This window comes from Plecotus auritus, assembly GCF_963455305.1.
Source record: "Plecotus auritus genome assembly, chromosome: 1".
NCBI classification, from domain to species: Eukaryota; Metazoa; Chordata; class Mammalia; order Chiroptera; family Vespertilionidae; genus Plecotus; species Plecotus auritus.
The window spans coordinates 103,154,288-103,178,079 of record NC_137770.1 but is presented as its reverse complement, the minus strand read 5'-3'; the positions used below and the strand labels follow the sequence as shown (position 1 = coordinate 103,178,079).

Genomic DNA, 23,792 nt, shown 5'->3' with positions numbered 1-23,792 from the left:
CAGCCTCATCCAGCCTCAGTCCCCCAGTCCCCTCAGCCCCACCTCATCCAGCTGGAGTCCCCAGTCCCCTCAGCCCTGCAGGGGAAGGCAGTTGGGGGCAATCGGGCCCGCAGGGGAGGGCAGTTGGGGATGATCATGCAGACAGGGGAGCAGTTAGGCAACAATCAGGCTGGCAGGGGAGCTAGGTTAGGGGGCTATCAGGCTGGCAGGCAGAGTGGTTAGGGGCAATCAGGCAGGCAGGCAGGGGAGTGGTTAGGAGCCAGCAGTCCGGATTGTGAGAGGGATGTCCGACTGCCGGTTTAGGACCGATCCCTGGGACATCGGACATCCCCCGAGGGGTCCCAGATTGGGCTGAGGGACACCACCCCCCGTGCACAAATTTCATGCACTGGGCCTCTAGCATATATATAAAAGATGAACAGTCACACCCCTGATTACCAAGTCTTAGCCTGTTTCCAGCTTTGCCTCAAGTTAGAGCAACACCAGGATGCACAATGCAGTGAAAACAGCATGGAGTTGGAGGAAGCCAGACATGATTCAACTCTGATTCTACTACATGTTACCTATGTCACCTTGGGCAAGGGACTTAACCCCACATCTCAGTTTTCTCAACTGTAAAATATGAAGACGTCTTCTATATAAAGTAGTTGTGAGGATTAAATGAGATAGTGTATGGAAATTGTACAGATGTGCGATGATTAATAAGTACAATTTGTTCTGGTAGTGATTAGGCCTGTGTAGATAGATGTATGTATATATGACAAATGTTATAAAAGAAATATATTTCTAGCCCTGCAGGTTAAGTAACTGAGCAAGCATTTGAAAAGAGTGGTAGCAAATGAAAGAACATTAATACAATGATGAGACATTTCTTTCAAATTGATATCAACTATACTGCATACCAGAGGCAAAAAGTAAAAATTGGATCACTTTCATATTGAGGATTACCTAATGATTTTCTGATGTAACACTTGGAGTAATGGAATTTTTTAAAAACAATAAAGCTTATAATAGAAATTATTTATTAGGAAGCTTCCAGTGACTTAACTAATAGGGAAACTATTTAGGTAGGGTAACGAGAATATTTGTATAGCTATTTTTTAATTATGTTATGTGAAAATGATCATTATAAAACAGGAGCTCACAGTGAATACTTCAATTCCAAGTTTGGTTCCTGTACTTTACATGGATCAGCTGTTTCATTTCATGCCTACAACAATCCCATGAGGTAAGCACTATTATTATCTCCATTTTTCTAATGAGAAAACAAGGACTAGAGAGATTAAATGATTTTCTCAAGGTTGGGAAGCTAGTAATAGGCAAAAACTCAACAATTATGCTCTTTACTGCATCACTGTATAAGCATTCATATGCATAGCAGGATTAGTTTAGCTTTTTGCCTATAAGGAAGAGAGGGGGAGGGGTACTAGTATTACCACCATGGCAGCCTGGATAGAGCATCCCACTCATTTCTCCACAGCACTGTAAGAGCAAGACTAGTGAATTTCATCTCTCAAAAAGCTTGGTGAACCCAACTAAATGTCTGAAACAAATATGAAATTTAATTTTAGACATAGCAAGTTCAAATAAATCACTAGATATCAGTAAAGAACAGAATTTGTTCTACCATTGGAAACAGTGTAATCTCCAAGTGAAAAAACTATTTTCAAGAAAGTAGACACATAATTTGAAGATACTTTATTAAGATCGAAGGTTTTCCATTACATTTATTTATAAATTTTTACTAGTCAAAAAGAAAATAAATAATAAAAATCTATCTTCAGGAATCTTTTAACAACATAGTTTTGTAAATCTGAGAAGTTTCCATGTTTGTCAATTTTAAATTATTATCATTTAGATATATACACATAATACCAGGAATGTCAGCCTTAAAGAATCAAAAACATCTATATTGGTAGGTAAAATAATGGTAAAATATTATATTTCAATTCCACCTCTTTATTTTTAACTGACTCTCATTTGTTAATCATGGGAATATACAAATTTCTTCTTGATCTTGGATTAAATATATGGATTTAAAAAACATTCCTCTTCTCTCAAACAGTGGCTGACACTCTGTCTTGGGAGCAGGTGACTTAAAGAACTAATACAGTGAGGTGCACAGCCCATCTCTTCCTTGCTGGAGGAGTTTGGGGTGCAGACAGTACAGAATCAAGAACCTTTGTGACAGTTATCAACCAGCTCTTGGAGCTGGCACTGCCTCATTGAATTGTAACCATATCCTTGTAAGCATCAAGTGGCCATGTAAACTTCACCTGCCAGACCATGTACTCTACCTGATAAAAGATTTCTCAAAGTACCCCCCTTTACACTATTTTCAAAATATTATTTAGCTCTAGTCTAAAAAGGGAGAAAGGTTTGGACAGTTACATTTTTATAACACCTCCAGTCCCCAGAAGAAAAAGGATTCCGTCTCTACCATCTTACACTATCTCTACCCCCACAGTAAAGAACTGAGGCAGTTATCTGCAAATAAAAAAAAAAAAAAATCCATGTATATATTTCAGAAAAAAAGAATTTGAATTGCCAAATCATTTATATGATTGCCAAAATTATCATATATTTCCCATTACTCTTTGTATAGCATATTTTCATCAATAGTCAAACCATTTAAGTAAGACTTGACTAGCACACAATTTTAAGTATGGCTTTAGGATTGGATTTGGCAATTCCTCCCCCTCTTTTTAAAAAGCATATTGCTTACTATTTAGTTAATAAACACAGAAATCATTGCTTGGATTATGTTGTTAAGTGATACTTAGTCTGATTATCTAAATATGTTGATGTGTGTGTCAGGATCATTACAGTACTTTTTGTCTCTGTTTCTAAAATGAAATCTGACATGTCTGAAGGAAATCCAGTGGATAATGCTACCAAATGTCCAGTGCACATATAACACACTAGTGGGTCTACCTGTGTACGAATAAAGATCAAATATTTACATGGAATGCTGACCCTGACTTATAAAACTACTATTTTAAGTTATGCCATCTATACATATAATTTATTTTATGAATAGCCCCATTTAATAATTAAAAAATATGCCTCATATAGTTCACAAATATATAAAATTTTACTGCATTCTATTTTTCTTTAAACATGTCATCTAAATTCTCTTTTATAAATCAACAAAAACTTTTCTTTTTTTTCTGGTTGAAAGTCACAGATGCAAAGATTTTTTGATTGGCAGGATCTGACTGCATGGAAGAATGACAGGACATATTCTAATATAACTTATGAACATTTCTACTATTTTGAGCTATATAATTTATTTGCTGGAGATCAGTAGTATAAAAGAAAAATAAGAGGTTCCATCTAAAAATTTATAACAGCCTTTCTTAAACTTCTTAAAAATGGCAAGATTAGGCTGGTATCTGGCCAGTGTTAAGAATTATTTGGATGAAGAAATAAATTAACAATACATGACAAGTTTTCTGAAGTACATCTTCGTACAATTTAAATATATGGTGATAAACTGTGCATATTTAACATTTTTGTCTTTAACTGTATCTTCTTTAACTATACCAGAAACATGTCAAATCCCTGCTTTTCGAATAGGAATCACATCCTTATAATTTATTGGGAAAATCCAAAGCCAATTAGAAAAACAAAACACTTTTTGGTGACTCTAGAAATGTTACCTAAGGATATACAAATAAAAATGTCCTTTTGTAATCATTTCTTGCACCAAGATATAAACATTTTAAGATCAATTCTGTAAGGAAAGATTTTAGGTTACATATATAATAAATTTTAACCCTATCTTCCCTTATTAAATATGTATTGAGTACAGATATGTACTCATAAGTCCTCTTAAGCTATATCAAGAAGGCCACTAAGACAGGTTTTCAGTAATTCTTTTAAGAATGATTTTTAAATGCACACACTGGTCCTCGAATAATGTCGTTTTGTTCAACATAAGTTTCATTATAACATTGATGAGATGCCATAGGAACTTAACTCCTGCTTATATCAATTAGCTTATGGTAAAATTGGTTTCCTTATAGGTCATTAAACACCCACTATCAATGACCTTAAGCTAGGACTTACTGTACTGCATATCCATAAGAAAAAGCTTGCACTTTTCGAATACAAAGAGGACCCCTATGATGATCTATCCAAAACCAGCAAAGCTGTCCTGTCTGCTTGGAGCTGCTCAAGGCTGCTAAGTTAATTCTTTGCAAGTGCTAATGAACAGACTTGATGGCAGCGACCATATTTGAGACCAGCTGATCTCTAATATTTATTCTCTAGTTATGTGTCTCTAAAAAGGTCAACCTCATCTTAGAGACAGAGCTATATATAAAGACAGACAGAAAGTTCAAAACTGCTCAGAATACAGTACTGAAATTTCAATATTGGATCTTATATTCAAACATTGTGTTTGAAATAAGGCTATAAAAAGATCAAACAAAACCAACATTCAGTTTTAACCAAGATTGCACATCTATGACCGTGATATAGATTTTTTAAAAATACCCTACCACCATAATGGTTACTGATCTAATCATTACTCTACAATCAATGGATATTTCCCTTAGTTATGAATGTAACCAGCTCACTGGGACCCAATGAGTCTCTGTCTCCAACTTGTCAAAGGTTGATTTTAGTTCTTTGAATGCCATGGTGAGATCATCATTAACGATAATTTTGTCAAAGAGATGACCATACTGACTTTCCATTATCTGTGCTGATTTAATCATTTCTTGAAAGTCTTCTTCCTACAAAAGGAAGTATTTTTTTTTAAAGTGGTTAACCAGACAATTACATCACTTCACATCAATGCAAACATTCCACCACTGGCTTATCTAATGCTGTTTTGTGTTCATTCTCTCACCTCAGCCAGAAAAGAAAATTACCCTTTTTAATTACAAGTTCTTCAGAAGTCATAATTCCTAATATTGCTTCTCTGATTTGCTTGTACCTAAACTGACCTGACAAGAGTCAAAACTTCTGTCTTACCTGAAGTTCAGGGTAATCAGTCACTAACTTATAGGGATATCTCAGTGTCAAAATAGTTATGAGGGAGGGATGGGAAGAACCATTTACTCTGATGCTGCATTATTTATGCTTATTAATTGCAAAGAATTTAGAGCATAAACTAGTTTTTCAGAGTTGGATACATTTATAAAATAATAGTTACCAAGTCCTTCCTGTGCTTCATTGGAAGTGGGTCAGAGGCCCATCATACTCACATTTTTGACCCAGAAGATATTTTAGTTAATTATGTAACTCAAGATTATATATAATCATATACATAAATGTGCGCTAAATCCTAGGACTATGCTATCATTTATTATCTCCACTGAGAAACGTTTACGTTTATAAATAGTACAATAACTCTTTACACAGCAACATACAAATTTCAAGTCCACATTTCAATGTCACAGAATATTTCACAACAGAAAATTTAACTTTAGTGTTAATCTAGAGCCCTCAGTAATATCATATGATGATACTTATTCAGCATGGATATGTATTGCCAGTATTTTGTAAAAAGATACTTATCAAATACTGGGAATCAAAAGTATAATCTGTTTTTTGTAACCACAATTTATAGTGTACAAATTAATATAGACTAAATTTAAAAATGAGGGAGGGGGAAGTTAAGAGAGGGAGGGGAAAAAAGCTCTTAACATTTAATTTCTTTGCTCTTTACTTTTTATCCTAAGGTAGAATACATTATCTTAAAAATAGAAACAAAAAACAAGGAAATGAAAGGCCTTGCCAGAAATCATTGTAGTCATTCACATATCGCAGTTGCCATTTATAATAACATTCATAGGAAATACAAATATTGAATAATTACATGAGTCTCCTATGCCCAAAATTATGCTTTTTCCTTAATTATGCTAAATATGCAAGAAGACAAAAAAGGCAAATTATTAAAATTTTCATCTAGATTATTAATGATTAATAGTAATTCAGTTTGGTATTTTTCCCCTTAAAAATAAGAGTAGTCTGAAAACCAACTGGTCTAACTTTTATATAAATGGCCTACAAAAATTTTATAAGTATGCCAAATAGTTTTGAGTCAATTTAATATGAAGATCTATTCATGGAAACACAAAAAGCAATTACAGTACAATCACTCAAAATGCCTGTACCTAAATACAATTCTATATTGTAGATTTTTGGATCACACTTCATCTATTATAGTTTTCCTAAGAGAGTCGCTACTGTGTATGTGATTTTAACTACTGCTTATGTATTTTCACTAAAGCATCATCATACTTACTGTAAAAGGCTTCGCAGTACCCTGGTCATCTCTACTTGAAATAATCTTTGCATTTTTTCTTGTCTCCCTCAAACGCTCTATCGATGGAGGCTTTATAAATATCACATAGGGCTTAAATTCTAGTGTCCTTAAATGCTTCACTGTCTGCAAGGAAGGAAAGGTTGTTTTTATATTTCTCCATAATGTCATGAGCAATTTTTACAATAAAACAAAATTTTCTAAGGAGAAAATTTCTTAAAATTATTTGCTAGTCAAGGTCAGTCGATCTTTCAATATATTATTCAATCAGTTGTTGACAATTAAATGTAATAAATCCCCCTGTAAAGATGATGAAGCATGTAACTTGCCTTCAAAAATGTTTTGAAATATGCCCTAATTAATATTGAACTGAAGCAGCTAGAAATACCATCAAACTGATTTTTAAATCAAGCCCCCTATGACTTGGATAACGTTCTGTACACAAAAGTCTTCCAGCCATCCCATTTGAGTCTCTTCCTGACTTCAGGGATGGGTTCTCCTCTTTCCTTCTACTCTTCAAAGTACCCCAAAAGGGCAAGCCTCCTGCTTTCCGTGAAGCTTGTCAACACTCCTCCAGCAAATATTTTGTTACTTACACTATAAGTGACAGGGGACAGACAGGCTGGTGAGGCCCTGAGAATGTAGAGTTTAAACCACACCAAGGGAATTGGGAACACCTAGTCCCAGGACACCAGCAGGAAGGTTCTGCTCAAGCAATAGTGTGTTCCATTCATCGCTGGTGCCTGAGTCAGCTGCCCTACTGACTCCTGATTGAGTTGCAAAGGCCTTCTCCAGGCCATCCTTGGAGGTTTTATACCCTGGGGTGCAGTCATCCCTGAAGTGAAAATCTGGCACCTGGTGATGAGGAAAGCGCTGTGGGTTAGGTTTCTGCCGGAGGCTATATGGTGTGACAATTGAATGGCTTCATCCACTGGCACCCTCAGTCCACAGTGTTCATGCGACTTCCCAGGGTGCCAGGCAGAGACCTGTCTGACAGCTGCAATAGGGCCTCATGCCATGGAGTTCCTGTGAAATGCCCCACAGCTCTAGTTATACCAAAACCCCAAATCTAGGATATATACAGAACCTAGGACCAAAATGGCCATTGTTAAAATTATAGATATTTATGATAACATATAAGAGTACATATAATGCAACATTTAAAAAAAATACAAAATATAGAAAAGAAAATCTAAGAGACTTGGCAAAAACTGAATATAAACAAGACTTGCAGACAGATTTGGAGGCTTTTCTTACTCCTCTTTCTAACAATAATATGGGCTTTCAGTTCACCAAAACCCTTGTAGTGAGATGTTCGCATCAAGCACAGTAGATTACATGGGCTGGAAGGGTAGTGAATAGTTCACTGTTTACTTACATGAGGTTGAACATCCAACAAGCAAACTTTGTTTTTAGCTAGGACAGACCGAACTGAGTCTATACTTGTGCCATAGTAGTTGTTTTTATATTCACCATATTCAATAAACCTGTAGAAAATTATAAATGCATCAGAATCATTTATGAATTCGATATATATATGTAGCAAGACATAATTCATATATGTAAAAGATATTCTTGCTGAACATGAAAATTTTTTACTGTGTTTAATAAAATAAATAGAGCCAAGTACTCCGGAATGTCAATTTAAAAAATCTTTTATTTTACATTTTTCAAATCAGTAACACTTGCTTGTATTACACTTAAGCAGACAAAAAGTATTTTAGTCCAGCAGTACACTAATGTTTTCCATCACCTCTTTTTCAGAACTAATGCAATGCAATAAAACAGTGAATAAGCCAAACAATAGAAACTACTGAAATTTCACTGTGCACTACAGAATAACCAGCTTTAGAACCAGAGAAGGAACTGGTTGGTGGCTAATGGAACCAGGGCAGCCGATTATGTGCTATAAAAACATAATTGCTATGCCAAACATGAAAAAAGCATTTTGATGTTTCAATAAAATTCCACACTCCTGTATTAAAACACACATTGCTCTCTCTAGTGCCCTAAAGTAATTCAAGCTTAAGCAAATGGAAGACCTGGGGAGAGGGCATGTAGGGCTAGCTAGAGGATATGCTACAAGCAAGATGATTAACATTATTTCAATTTTTTGAAAAGCCAATATATAGAGAGAGAGGTATATATATAGGAAACTGTGGAACTAGGGATCTATTACATAGCTGTTAGTTTTTAAAATAAAATTGTATCCAAATTATATGTTAAAATTCAAATAGTAGGGGGAAAGGACCATAATAACACTAGAGCAAGCTTCCCTGTTATTCAAAACAATTCCTATACATTTATCTTACCAGAAACATAGCAACTCTAGCCTATTAAAAAATTACAACCAAAGATTGCTAATAAGTACTAACTAAATTACCATCTTTTAATTGGTTTCAAATATTATAAAAATTAAAATATATTTCAAATGGAAGGGAACCCTCAATTGTCTAAAACTGGATATATAGGGACATACTGAAAAACAGTCCACAAACCAGCCGGTGTGGCTCAGTGGGTGAGCATTGACCTAGGAACTAAGAGGTTACTGGTTCATTTCCTGGTCAGGGCACATGCCTGGGTTGCAGGCTCGATCCCCAGTAGGGGGCATGCAGGAGGCAGCTGATTGATGTTTCTCTCATTGATGTTTCTCTCTCCCTCTCCCCCTATCTTTCGCTCTAAAAAAATCAATAAAGCCCTAGCTGGTTTGGCTCAGTGGATAGAGCGTCGGCCTGTGGACTGAAGGGTCCCGGGTTTGATTCCAGTCAATGGCACATGTCCAGGTTGCAGGCTCGATTCCCAGTAGGGGGCGTGCAAAAGGCAGCCAATCAATGATTCTCTCTCATCATTGATGTTTCTATCTCTCTCTCCCTTCCTCCCTGAAATCAATAAAAAATATTAAAAATAATAAAAAGTCAATAAAATCATATTTTTTAAAAAACAAGTAACACAAAACTATAAAAAATGTCCACTTACTTGTTATTTTGCACATCTGTCTCAAACAAATGCTTGGAAATGAAAATATATTCAACACCATCACTCTCCTGGCTTCTTCTTGCTCTGGTAGTATCTGTGATTTAATTAAGAAGAGTTTAGAAAAGTCTACATCAGCCACCCTAAAGAAAATACTAAAAAAGAAACATCCTGTATTTAATTAAAGTCGTTTTCTTAAATAAGATTAAAACCTTATAAAAAAGCAAATTAGTTAATAAACTATAGTAAAATGCCATTAATTTAGATTTTCCACTAATATTAAAATTATATTGATTTGAAGGTGGATTCAAAATTAAATTGTATTATGCCTGTACTATTATTTATTATTTTGAAGGTACTCATATGTTGATTAAATAAAAATGCTATTTTCACCCTTGAGAAATAATTCTTGCAAATAATATACTTATTATTGTTATTTACTGGTCTTTATTTATTGAAGCAAATCTAATGCCCATTAGGTTATAGGATAAACTCTGAAATTATTTTACTATCTTTCACACCCAGCATATACTATATATCATCGTTTTATTTTACTAACTGGATGAAGTCATAGACTTCTATGTGCTATTCATTCCTCCTTTGCAAAACTAAAAACATCTTCTTGGAATACTACTGAACTTCCAAACTTTCAATAACTTTGGTTAATTATTTTCTACTTAATTATAATGGAGTAGGAAAATACAGGATTAACTTGAAACAAAAAAACCTAAGGAGTTGCAGTGCTGACAAGGCAAGTGAAAAACAGACTACTGAAACATTCCTGCTGATTACAACTAAAAACTGCACCCAAAACAACTATGTGAACACTCTAAAATTAAATACAGCAGATAGATTGTGAAGGAGAGTCAACCTGCACGGGGAAGAATTTAACCATTATTTCTTCTTCTTTTTTGAAATATTTATCTTTATTGTTGAAAGTATTCCAGGTGTTCCCCCTTTCTTACTCTCTTGACCCCCTCCACACCATTCCTGCTCCACCCCCAGGCCTTCACTGCACTATTATCTATGTCCATGGGTTATGCATAAAAGTTCTTTGGTTAATCTCTTTCCACCCCTCTCCCCTTCCTTCTGAAATTCCATAGTCTGTTCCATGCTTCCATTTCTCTGGATCCATTTTGTTCATCAGTTTATTTTGTTCTTTAGATTCCACATAAAAGTGAGATCATGTGATACTTGTCTTTCTCTGCCTGGCTTATTTTGCTTAGCATAATACTCTCCAGGCACTTCCATGCTGTCTCAAAGGGTAAGAGATCCTTCTTTTTTACAGCTGCATAGTGTTCCATTGTGTAAATGTATCTCAGCTTTTTTATCCACTCATCTACTGATGGGCACTTGGACTCTTTACAGATCTTAACGATTGCAAATGACACTGCTAGAACACAGGGGTGCATATGTTCTTTTGAAATAGTGTTTTGGGTTTCTTCATATATTACTAGAAGTGGGATTGTTGGGTCAAAAGGCAGTTCCATTTTTATATTTTTGAGGAAACTCCACAAACTGTAGCTGCATTCCCACCAGCATTGTATTAGGGCTCCCTTTTCTCCACATCCTTGCCAACACTTGTCATTTGTTGGTTTGTTGATGGTAGCCATTCTAGCAGGTGTGAGGTGATACCTCATTGTAGTTTTAATTTGCATCTCTCTGATGATTAATGATGTTGAGCATCTTTTCATGTCTCTTGGCCATTTGTGTGTCCTCTTTGGAGAAGTGTCTATTCAGGTCCTTTGCTCATTTTTTAATTGAATTTTCTGTCTTTTATTAAGTTGTATGAGTATTTTATATATTTTGAAAATTAACCCCTTATCAGATATATCATTGGCAAATATATTCTCCCATACAATGGGCTCCCTTTTTATTTTGTTGATGGTTTCTTTGCTGTGCAGAGCTTTTTAGTTTGATGTAATCCCATTTGTTTATTTTTTCCTTTTGTTTCTCTTGCCCTCAGTGATGTATCAATGAAAATTCTGCTACGTGAGATGTCTGAACTTTTGCTGCCTATTTTTATGGGTTTACAACTTAAGTCTCTTATCCATTTTGAGTTTATTCTTGTATATGGTATTAGTTAGTGGTCTAGTTTCATTTTTTTGCATGTATCCATCCAATTTTCCCAACACCATTTATTGAAGAGACTGTCTTGACTTCATTGTATGCTCTTCCTTCTTTATCAAGTATTAATTGACCATAATAGCTTGAGTCGATTTCTGGGTTCTCTATTCTGTTCCATTGATCTATATACATGCTCTTGTGCCAGTGCCAGGCAGTTTTGATTACAATGGATTTGTAGTATTATTTGATATTTGATTTTGTGATCCCTTCTACTTTGTTCTTCTTCCTTTTTGGTTCCATATAAATTACTAAGTATTTGTTCTGTATCTGTGAAATATGCCATTGGTATTTTAATAGAGATTGCATTGAATCTATAGATTGCTTTGGGTAGTATGAACATTTTAATGAAGCTAGTACTTCCAATACATGAACATGGTATATGCTTTCCACTTTTTTGTATCTTCTTCTATTTAATTTTCCAACGTCCTGCATTTTTCCAAGTATAGGTCTTCTACTCCTTGGTTAAATTTATTTCTAGGTGTCATAGATTTTTTGTTGCAATGGTAAATGGGATTGTTTTTTAGTTTCTCTTTTTGAGAGTTCATTATTAGTGTATAAAAATTTCATTGATTTCTGGATGCTAATTTTGTATTCCTTCTACTTTGAATTCATTTATTAAATATCGTAGTTTTTTTGGTGGACTAGTTAGGGTTTCCTATGTACAATATCATGTCATCTGCGAATAATGACAGTTTCACTTCCTCCTTTCCAATTTGGATGCCATTTATTTTTCCTTCTTGTCTGATTGCTGTGGCTAAGACTTCTAGTACTATGTTGAATAAGAGTGGTGAAAGCAGACATTCCTGTCTTGTTCCTGTTCTTAGGGGAAACACTTTTAGTTTTTGCCCATACAGTATGATGTTGGCTGTAGGTTTGTCATATATGGCCTTTATCATGTTGAGTTATGATCCTCCTATTCCTACTTCGCTGAAAGTTTTTATCAAAAATTGTTGCTGGATTCTATAAAATGCTTTTTCTGCATCTATTGATATGATTATATGATTTTTAACTTTCATGTTGTTTATGTAATGTATCACATTTATTGATTTGCGAATGACTAGAACTCCTCACCTACTTCACTCCTCACCTACTTCCTAACAAAAAAATCAACAAGGAAACAGTGACCCTAAATTACATACTAGATCAGACAGATTTAATTGACATTTACAGAACATTTCATTTCAAAGCTACAGAATATACATTCTTGTCAAGTGTACATAGGACATTCTCAAAGATAGACCACATGTTAGGACACAAAATAAGTCTTTACAACTTCAAGAAGAATGAAATCGTATCAAGCATCTTCTCAGATCACAATGCCATGAAGCTAGAAATCAACTACAATAAAAACACTCAAGCCCAGCCATGGTGGCTCAGTGGTTGAGTATCGACCTATGAACCAGGAGGTCATGGTTCATTCCTGATAAGGGAGCATGCCTGGGTTGCGGGCTCGATCCCCAGTGTGGGGCATGAAGGAGGCAGCCAATCAATGATTGTTTCTCATCATTAATTTTTCTATCTCTCTCTCCCTCTCCCTCTCTGAAATCAAAATATATTTTAAAAAACACTCAAAAACAGTCAAACACATGGAGGCTAAATAGCATGTTATTAAACAACTCGAGGCACGAATTTGTGCATGGGTGGGGTCCCTTGGCCTGGCCAGTGATTGGGGCTGATCAGGGCTGTGGGAGGTTGGCCAGGTGAGGGGCCGAGAGAGGTTGGCTGGCCGGGGGGAGGGGCTGTAGGGACATTGGCCAGGCGGGGGAAAGGCTGCAGGAGGTTGGCTGAGCAGGGGCTGCGGGAGGTTGGCCAGCCAGGGTGGAGGGGCCATGGGGAAGTTGGCCAGCCAGTTTGGGAGAGGGGCCATGGGAGGTGAGCTAGCTTGGGGGAGGGGCTGTGGGAGGTTGGTTGGGTGGGGGGAGGGGCTGCGGGAGGTTGGCAGTCCTGATCGGGGCCATCGGGCCTGCCAGCTGTGGGGGAGGACAGGCCGCGGGAGGTTGGCTGTTGGAATGCACTGACCACCAGGGGGCAGCTCTTTCATGCGTCTGACCCCTGGTGGTCAGTGCGCATTATAGCGACTGGTCATTTGGTTGCTTAGGCTTCCTAATATATAAACACTCAGGGGCCATCACAACTGAAACAACTGGATGGATGACCGAACACCAGGATGTGTGTGGCGACCAGGCCAGCAGGGGGGTTAGTGAGGGATGACCAAGCGACTGAACAGCAGGCTGCATGGGGTGACCAGGCTGGCAGTGAGGGCAACCAGGCTGGCAGGGGGGCAGTTGGGGGCGACCAGGCCGGCAGAGGGGGGCAGTGAGGGGCGACCAGGCAGGCAGGGGGGGACAGTTAGGGGCAACCAGGCTGGCAGAGAGAGGCAGTTGTGGGAGACCAGGCCAGCAGGAGGGGCAGTAAGGGGCAACCAGGCCAGCAAGGGGGGACAGTTGAGTGTGACCAGGCTGGCCAGGGGGGCAGTTGGGGGCAACCAGGCCCACAGGGGGGACAGTAGGGGCGACCAGGCCAGCAGAGGGGGGCAGTTGGGGGTGACCAGGCCTCTGGGGGGGGGGAAGTTGGGGGCAACCAGGCTGGTGGGGGAGCAGTTAGGAGTGATCAGGCAGGCAGGCAGGTGAGCCAGTGGTCCAGGATTGTGAGAGTGATGTCCGAAACCGGCAGTCGGACATCCCCTGAGGCGTCCCGGATTGGAGAGGGTGCAGGCTGGGCTGAGGGGACCACCACCGCCCCCCACTCCCTGTGCATGAATTTTGTGCACCGGGCCTCTAGTATATAGATAACTAAAGCCAACAAATTGGACAATCTGGTTGAAATAGATAAGTTCCTAGAAAAATACAATCTTCCAAAACTGATTCAGAAAACTTGAATAGACCAATAATAACTAATGAAAGTGATACAGTAATAATAAAAATAAAAAAAACTCCCAGCAAATAAAACTCCTGGATCCTAGCTTCACAGGGGAGTTTTACCATTCAAAGAAAAACTAATACCTATTTTCCTCAAACTACTCCAAAAAATTCAAGAGAAAGGAAGACTTCCCAAATCTTTTTATAATGGCAGCATTATCCTAATTCCAAAACCAGGTAAAAATACTACAAAGAAATTGCCAAAACCGGTTTGGCTCAGTGGATAGAGCGTCAGCCTGCGGACTGAAAGGTCCCAGGTTCGATTCCGGTCAAGGGCATGTAACTTGGTTGCGGGCACATCCCCAGTGGGAGGTGTGCAGGAGGCAGCTGGTCGATGTTTCTCTCTCATCGATGTTTCTGACTATCTATCACTCTTCCTTCCTCTCTGTAAAAAATCAATAAAATATATTAAAAAAAAATACTACAAAGAAAGAAAATTATCAGCAAATATCCCTGATGAACATGGATGCCAAAATCCTCAATAAAATATTACCAAACAGAATCCAGCAATATATTAAAAAGATTATTAACCATGACCAAGTGGGATTTATCCCAGGGATGCAAGACTGGTACAATATTCTCTAATGTTTATTTCTTCTTAGTTTTGCCCTCATGGTGGGATCATTCACAGAGCATCATGTCAGAATATATGACTAAGTTCTAACAGAAGCCTTGACTTTTTTGTTAAAAGAACCAGAAGAAAAATGCCCCTGTGAGGTGAAGAGTCTGGAGGGAATCCATGAATGGAGAGATCTGGAAAAGGAAATATTCTAATTCTGAGTATGAACCCACACTAGTCTAAGAATAACCCCTGAGCCATACACATGCAGTACAGATTCAAACAAGCATAGCAAAATTTTAAGAAGTGAACTGAGATTAGAATATACAAGTATCACTTAACCTATGAATAACAGAAGTACGGAACATACCCAAACCAATACAGTAAAGGCCTAGAGAACTGAGCTGGGAGTTGAAGTATGCACACAAGTATGAGACTAATCCCTGAACTACAGGTGATAGGGCAGACTCAAACCAACAAAGCAAAATTTAGAATACTAAAGTGACATTTAGACTACAACTCACATAAAAAGACAAAACTTATAGCCTAAACACAAACTGGTTGATTATTTGCTAAAATAAAACATAACATTCTCGAGAATATTATAACAGGATCTGGAGTTATTGATATTGCACTGAATTCACAATATCCAGAATGCAGTTTAAAATTATTTAACATAAAAATAAACAAGAAATATGACCAATTCTCAAGGGGAAAGATAACAGATGGCAACCCTCATAGACCCAGAAGTAAGAACTATCAGAGAAAAACTTTAAAGCAATGATTATAATAACTGTGCTTCACTAGGTAAAGAAAACACACCTGAAATAAATTAAAATATGAATTTTAGCAGACTATAAAAAAATGAAAGTTTAGAACTGAAATACACAATATCTTACAGAAACATCATTAGATAGGCTCAGTAGGAGAATGGAGAACACAGAGAAAAGGGCCAGTGAATGGAAAACAGATTAATAGTAATTTATAAAATCTGAGCAACAGATAGAAAAAATTGAAATAATATAAATAGAACTTGAAGTAGGAATGTGAAAATATTAAGATGTCTAGTTTCATTTTTTTACATGTATCTATCCCATTTTCCCAACACCATTTATTGAAGATACTGACTTTGATTCCATTGTATGCTCTTGCCTCCTTTGTCAAATATTAAGCATAATGGCTTGGGTCAATTTCTGGGTTCTCTGTTCTGTTCCATTGATCTATATGCCTGTTCTTGTGCCAGTACCAGGCTGTTTTGAGTACAGTGGCTTTGTAGTATAACTTGGTATCTGATAATGTGATCCCTCCAACTTTGTTCTTGTTTCTCAAGATTACTGTGGCTACTCAGCATCTTTTTTGGTTCCATCTGAATTTTTGAGGTATTTATTCTAGATCTATGCAATATGCCATTGGTATTTTAATAGGAATAGCATTAAATCTATAGATTGCTTTGGGTAGTATGGGCATTTAATGTTAATTTTACCAATCTATGAACATGGTACTTTCTCCACTTGTTTATATCTTCTTCTCTCTCTTTTTTTTTTAACGTCCTGTAGTTTTCCAAGTACAGGTCTTTTACCTCCTTGGTTAAGTTTATTCCTAAATATGTTAATTTTTTTGGTTGCAATGGTAGATGGGGTTGTTTATTTAGTTTCTGTTTCTAAGAGTTCATTATTGATGTATAAAAATGCCTTCGATTATTGGGTGTTAATTTTGTATCCTGTTACACTGCCAAATTCATTTATTAAATCTAGTAGTGTTTTGGTGGAGTAGTTTGGGTTTTCTATGTACAATATCATGTTATCGGTGAATAATCACAGTTTTACTTCCTCCTTTGCAACTTAACAAAAGGAAGATAAACAATCCAATTAAAAAATGGGCAAAGAACCTAAGTAGACAGTTCTCCAAAGTGGACACACAGAAGGCCAAGAGACATATGAAAAAATGCTCAAAGTCACTAATCATCTGAGAGATGCAAACCAAAGACAATGAGGTATCGCCTCACACCTGTCATAATGGCTAGCATCAACAAATCAACAAACAAGTGCTGGCGAGGAAGTGAAGAAAAGGGAACCCTAGTACCTGCTGGTAGGAACAAACTGGTGCAGCAACTGTGGAAAACAGTACGGAGTTTCCTCAACAAAATTAAAATGGAACTGCCTTTTGACCCAGCGATCCCACTTCTGGGAATATATCCTAAGAATCCTTGAACATCAATTCGAAAGAATGTTTGCACTTGTATGTTCATAGCCACGTTATTTATAATAGCCAAGATCTGGAAAGAGTCCAAGTGCCCATCAGTAAGTGCGTGGATAAAAATGCTATGGTACATTTATACACTGGAATACTATGTGGCTGTAAAAAAGAAGAAAATCTTACCTTTGGTGACATCATGGATGGACCTGGAAATTGTTATGCTAAGTGAAATAAGCCAGTCAGAGAAAGACAAATACTATATGATCTAAATTACATGTGGAATCTAGTAAACAAAATAAACTGATGAATAAAGTAGAACCAGAGGCATAGATGCATGGAACAGATTGCCAGCTGTCAGAGGGGAGGGGCATGAGGGACTGGATGAAAGCAGGTGAAGGGATGAGCCAAAGAACATAGATGCATAATCCATGGACACAGACAACAGAATGGTGATGGCCAGAGGGAAGAGAGGATTGGGGATGGGTGGAGGGGGGTACATGCAGGGGGAGGTAATCTGCAATAGTGTCAACAATAAAAATTTTTAAAAATGTGAAAAAAGGGTAACATGTCTACAACCAAAATGTTTGTTTATCACGATCAACCAAAATTATCCAGGTCTGATGCAATTTCACTTATTGGAGGGTCATCCTGTGCACCAAAGGGTTGCAGGTCCGATTCCTGGTCAGGGCACATACCTAGGTTGAGAGTTCGTTCCCTTGTTGGGGCACATATGGGAGGCAACCTATCAATATTTCTCTCACATAGATGTTTCTCTCTCTCTCTTCCTATCTCTCTTCCTCGCTCTTTCTCTAAAAATCAATTTAAAAAAACATTTCCTCGGGTGAGGATTGAAGAGAAAAGATTCTCACAAACCCATCAACAGTGAGGAATCCTGAATAAAGGATCTGAAGGTTCTTATGAGAAGGGAATTCAAAGGGCAAGATGGACACGGTAACCACAGTGCCTAGGCCACTACCTCACCACAGTTCACTGAGTACCCACTGTGTTCACAGCTTAAGATAAGCATGAAACAAATGAGACAAACTCCCCACTCTTCCCCTACCCCCAGCAAGACCCCAGAATAACTGCCACTGTGAGCTAAGAAAAATATTTCTAAACTGATACCTTAGTTTATAATGTATATATTTTTAGAAATCTCAACTGAGGTACCCTGAGGACAAAGAAGTATACTTTGAAACCTATGAAAACACTTCAATGTGATGCATGCCTTCCTGCAAAACCTCAGGAAGAGATTAACAAGTGTGGTTGATTGACAGTGCCTAAACCCAAACTATCAAAATATGAGAATCCACCAGGTATTTGATATTTACTGCAATACCTTGTGTTAACTACTTTATTTTAACTTTCTTTTGAAAGATTGGTTATATTAATGGTCAGTTAGATTTGTTGTTGATAACCTCTAGCCTTAAAACAATATTAATGCAGCTTTCTCTGACTGGCTTAAAAACAAGCAAACAATATTGATGCAGCTTATCAAGGATGAAATTTCCCACAAAGGAGCAAGCAGGGGCTTGGCCACCACTTTGTTTAAAAGCAACTGTGAATGTTTAATACGGCCTCAAGGACAATTTTAAAAGATCATATAATTTGTTCAACCATTTTGCCCAAGAGAAATAGCATTTAACTAATTTAGCACCCCTTTAAATAGCCTTTTGAAATTGAAATAATTATAGATTCACAAAAAAACTGTAAAAAATGGCACAGAGAGGTCCTGTGTAACCACCCCTCAGCTTCCTCCAGTGGAGGAAGGCCTTAAGTCTTCCATAACTGTTGTGTATGTCAAGACCAGAAAATCAACATCAGCAAACTCCAACTGACTAAACTACCAAGAATTCCTATTTAACATTTAAAAACCTGAAGTATGATAGACAGAAAAGTTCTCATGTAAGCTATGATGAATTTTCAGATAGAATACACTCAGGTAACCAGCACGCGAGTAAGAAGCAGATTTGCCAGCATTCCAGAATCGCCCTTCCCGTCTGCCCCCCTCAAGATTTTTAACAGCACATAGGAGCATTGCTTTTATTGTTTTTATAAAACAGAGCCATACTGCACATTCTCTTTTATGTCTGCCTTCTTTCATTCAGCATGATATTGGTGGGGTTCATACATACTATTGCATGTAGTAGCATATTGTTCCTTCTCACTGCATTACAGTATCCCAGGGTGTGAAAATACCATCATTTATTTAACCAATCCACTACTGGTGGGCATTTGGGTAGTTTCCAGTTTTGAGCTTTTATGAATAGTATTTCTAAGAGTATCCAAGTATGCGTCATATGCATTTCTGCTGAGTGTGTAATAGGAGTGGAATTGCTAGGTCACTAGGTATGTGTGTGCTCAGCTTTAGTAAATAGATATGGTCACTTAGTTTTTCAAAGTAGTTGAATTAATTTACACTCCCACCAGCAATGTGTGTTGAGTTCCATTGCTCCACAATTTTTCAGTTTACCCATTCTGGTAAATGAGTTAAACAGCAAACAGAATACTGGTAGAATAACCAAAGCAATAATTTTTCTCTAAATAATCAAGACTCTATCTAAAGTATTTTATAAAGCAAAACAATCTAAAATTCCAAAACTGCTCTTAAAATAACTTATGTGATTAATCAAATCACCCTGAGTTGATGGTGTGGCTGTATTTGCCAAAGATGTCTGATATTATGAATCACCTGGGATGGTTGCTTGTAAGTACAGATTTTCAGATAATCTGTGTGATCTCCTGAAGGAGAACCTCTTTGGAAAGACCTTGGAATCTTTTCAGAAGAACCCCTAAGAGATTCTTATTGTTAGGCAGGTATGGAAAACACTGCTATAGGGGAATCTTTTGACATTAACTGTTTTAAATTACTACTTTGGGGATTTCTTTGGAAAGTCCCAGCCCTAGGACATTTCTGCATGTTGTCAAGTTCTATAATAACTTTAGAGGCAAATATTTTAATAGTTGAATAAACTGAGGCCAAAGTGCCTTGCCCTAGGTCCTTTAGTAATACCAAAACTATTAGAGAGGGTTATGTTTGATAGACAGCATTATTGATAGTTTCAGTCTTCAGAAGAAACCAGTTTTTCCTACTAACTGGGCTACAAGAAAAGAGAATTTGTAGTTTGAAAGGATGGCACAGTGTTATATAGGAGGCAGAGCATGAAAAGTGGTTCAATAAAACCTGGTTTCAAATTTAAGTGCAGCTAATGTCTACAGAACTCTGAGTAAGTCAAAGTATCCTTTCTACCCTGTTTTCTGCTCTGTAAAATGGAGATATCAGTTGTCTTTAGTGTTGTTGGCAGCACAAAATAAAGACAAAAGAGATGAGTTACAAGTAGGAAATTAATAAAGCCATTGTTTTCCTTTATAATATTGTTTTCCATTCTCTTTTGTAATTGCTTACCTATAAGCTTCACTAAGGGAATGTTTTGTAAAATTTTCTAATGACCTATATATTGCAACTCAGCTTTTGTAAGAGAGGTGAATAATTAAAGTTAAAAAAAAAAAAGAAAGAAACTGTTTAATTCCACATTTTCCTTTACTTTCATCTCTGTTGATGGAAACTGTCAGTCCTATAACTTATGGCTGAAAATGATTACAAACAATAATTTGGAAAAACGTAGTAACAAGGAATAACTTGAGGTAATAGAAAACTATAATTTTAAAATAAAGTTGAACTCTTCCAAAACTAGAGAACATTGCTAAGGGCTATATACAAATGACTTTAAAAAATAGTACTAAAACCACTTGAAGAAAGCCAACATTTCAATTTAGTCTTTTAGATGACTTTCTAACATCAACATATTAAGTAGTCAAATGGCATTTATTCTGATGATCAAAATGCTTCCAGAATCACATTTTATTTGCAAGAATGCCTGTGAAAACAAAACCGCTTTCATAAAAATAGATCTAATTCTATGTACTGAAAAGAAGCTTACCATATTTGGCTTATATGGCTATGAAAGGCCCATTTAACACTATCTGCCAATTACTACATATAAAAAGTAATTAAGAAGGTTTACATTATAAGAAGCCTCCTTCAGCTCTGTGCGGTTTGGTCCTTCTAATCTTAAAGCCGGGGAAAACTCTGGAAAACATTAGCACTTATTTTAGGAAATAGAATAGCTAGACTTCCATTTAGAAGAAAATTTGTAAATAAAAATTTAATGTCATATGTGTATTAAAATTCATCATAAATATTGAGCACAAGAAAGCTATAATTAACAAAAATTCAGGTCAATGATCTGTATAAATCTGGGGCAAATCCTTCAACTGTTATCTTGTGCCTCAGTTTCCTCCTAAGTCAAAAGTGGGTAATGTCACTACATACTTCATAGGGCTGCTGTGAGTCTAGATGGGAAATGCTTAGAAGAGTGCTTGGTGCCATACATGCTATGTGGGCACTGAGCAGTCATTACTAGAGCAGTCCTAGTAGCACTGAACAGGGCAGAACTTACGGGGCACTGTCACACCATAGTGCTGTGTATCACTGATCAGCAGCTTTCGTTTCAGTTCATTCAAACCTACACCTACAGGACCTGAAAAACAGAATAATATAAATTCATTACTAAACAAAATAACATGTGAACATTTCTATACTTAACACACATCCATAGGACATAGAACGTGGTTCTTCTTTACATGCATCCCAAATAAAGATATTATCTTTAGTTGAGTTGTACATAAGAAAAAGTTAGTTGTTTTGTTTTATTGCTATTTTTTACTTTTAAAATTGTATTCCCCACCTTTCCATTAAACGATTAGAAATATTTATGTTTTAAATGAAACATACGCAAGAATATCTGAGTATATTACCCAGTAATGGTATCCAGAAGAGACTAAAAATAATATGTTCACCTAAAAAAACCGGAATTTTTCAAACTATTATCTACCATCTGGATAGTGATAATTTCAATTTTTAATGTTTTTAGATCTAATTAAATAAAACCTTTGAATCTTATTTTTATTTTAGATGCAAATCTAATGATGCATTTTAAATCTGCAAAACTATCAGCCACATTTACATTTGTCAAGATGTATTCTCCTACACTATGTATTCTCCTACACTATGTATTTTCAGTTGGTCCTTAAACATTTGAAAACTTGTGTAGAGCTTACATATTTAAATCAATCAATGCATACATACTAAACACTTATAATGAACCAGGCATATAGTAAATGCTGTGGAGAATCAAAGATGATAAAAAAACTGTTTTCTTTTTTTTTTTTTTAAATTCTTACCTGAGTATATTTTCCCATTGATTTTTAGAAAGAGTGGAAGAGAGAGGGGAAGACAGAGAGGAATATCGATGTGAGAGAAACACATAGACTGGTTGCCTCCTGAACAAGCCCCGCTGGGGCCAGGGCCGGGGAGGAGCCTGCAACTGAGGTACGTGCCCTTGACTGGAATCAAACCCAGGACCCTTTGGTCTATAGGCTGATGCTCTATCCACTGAGCCAAACCAGCTAGGGGAGAATTCTGTTTTCAAAGAAAGAAACTGAGTTAAAGGAGTAACAGGAAATTATTGAGAAAGAGACTAAGGCCCAAAACAAGAGCAGCTTCAAATCTGAGTCAAATCAAAAGTTAGAAGAGCACAAGACCCAAATGGCCAGCTTCTCACAACTCTGCTGTGAGGGTCTATTTCATGATAGTGTCTTGTATTGGGCAGAATACAAGCTGCAGAGCCAGATTGCCCTGAGTTAGATTCCCACCTTTGTTACTTCCTTACCTGGTGATACTGAAGGTTGTGATCTGAATGTGTGTGTCACCCTCCAAATTCACATGTTGGAATCCTAATGCTCAATGTGATGGTGCATAAAGGTTGGGTTTTAGGAGGTGATTTAGTCATGAGGGTAGAGCCCTCATGAATGGGATTAGTGCTCTTATAAAAGAGATGTCCCAGAGCTCCCTACCTCCTTCAGCCATGATGATACAATGAGGCATTTGTGACCTGGAAGAGGGTCACCCCACCATGCTGACATCCTGATCTCCAGAACTGAAAAATAAATATGTGGTATGTTGTTATAGAAGCTGAAACGAACTAAGACAATGGACAAGTAAAAGTCTTTGTGCCCGGTCAGACTTCATTCTAATTCTAAAAGTAACTATGCTCCCTTTTTGGGAGGGCTAAATGAAAAATTATGTGTAGTGTCTGGCACAGAATCCAGGTATTCAAGTGTTCATGCTCTTGCCTATTTCCTCTTGTAAGCTTTGAAAAGAATAAGGTTTCATGCCAGATAATGAAGAACATATATGTGTCAGAGAAGATGAAGGTAGATATTCCAGGTAGAGGGAAAAGAGTGAGCAATGATAAAGAGGCTAGAGTTGGGACTGTGCCTTCCTAGCTCTAATGCTATTTCTAGGCACCCTCCCTCTGTGTCAAAGAATGCCCTCTGATGGCCATCCACTACCACCTTCTATCTTTCCATAAACTGTTGTCAAGTACCCATTCTCTGACAACTTCCCCTGCTTCTTATCTAAAACAGCACTTCTCAATTCTCTATTTTCATAGTAAATGCTCGGCAATATCCCATTTGTATCCTAAATGGACTTCACGGCTAATATAACTTACAAGTACATATAATTCCTCCTTCCAAATTAATATAATGCCCTAACTGTAATACATGAAATATAAAAAGGTAATTTATGACAAAATAATCTGTATTTCAATATGTAAATGCTCAGGCACAACTGTATAGAAAACCTAGTGAAGTCAGATGTTTGCACCTACTTATCCTA

The 23,792-nt window shown here is 36.9% G+C and overlaps 1 protein-coding gene across 2 annotated transcripts in view; it reads right to left on the bottom strand.

Moving 5' to 3' along the window:
• Positions 1–1,682: 1,682 nt before the first annotated feature.
• The window catches only part of MPP7 (MAGUK p55 scaffold protein 7), a 365,049-nt gene continuing 342,939 nt past the window's right edge, over positions 1,683–23,792 (bottom strand). For both annotated transcript variants that reach the window (XM_080671637.1, XM_080671638.1), the window contains 5 exons: positions 21,511–21,591; positions 9,254–9,347; positions 7,656–7,764; positions 6,260–6,403; positions 1,683–4,742 (listed from right to left, as the gene is read on the bottom strand). In XM_080671637.1, the coding sequence (XP_080527763.1) occupies positions 4,563–4,742; positions 6,260–6,403; positions 7,656–7,764; positions 9,254–9,347; positions 21,511–21,591 (608 nt within the window). In that variant the 3' untranslated portion in view covers positions 1,683–4,562. The remainder of the gene's footprint in view (positions 4,743–6,259; positions 6,404–7,655; positions 7,765–9,253; positions 9,348–21,510; positions 21,592–23,792) is intronic.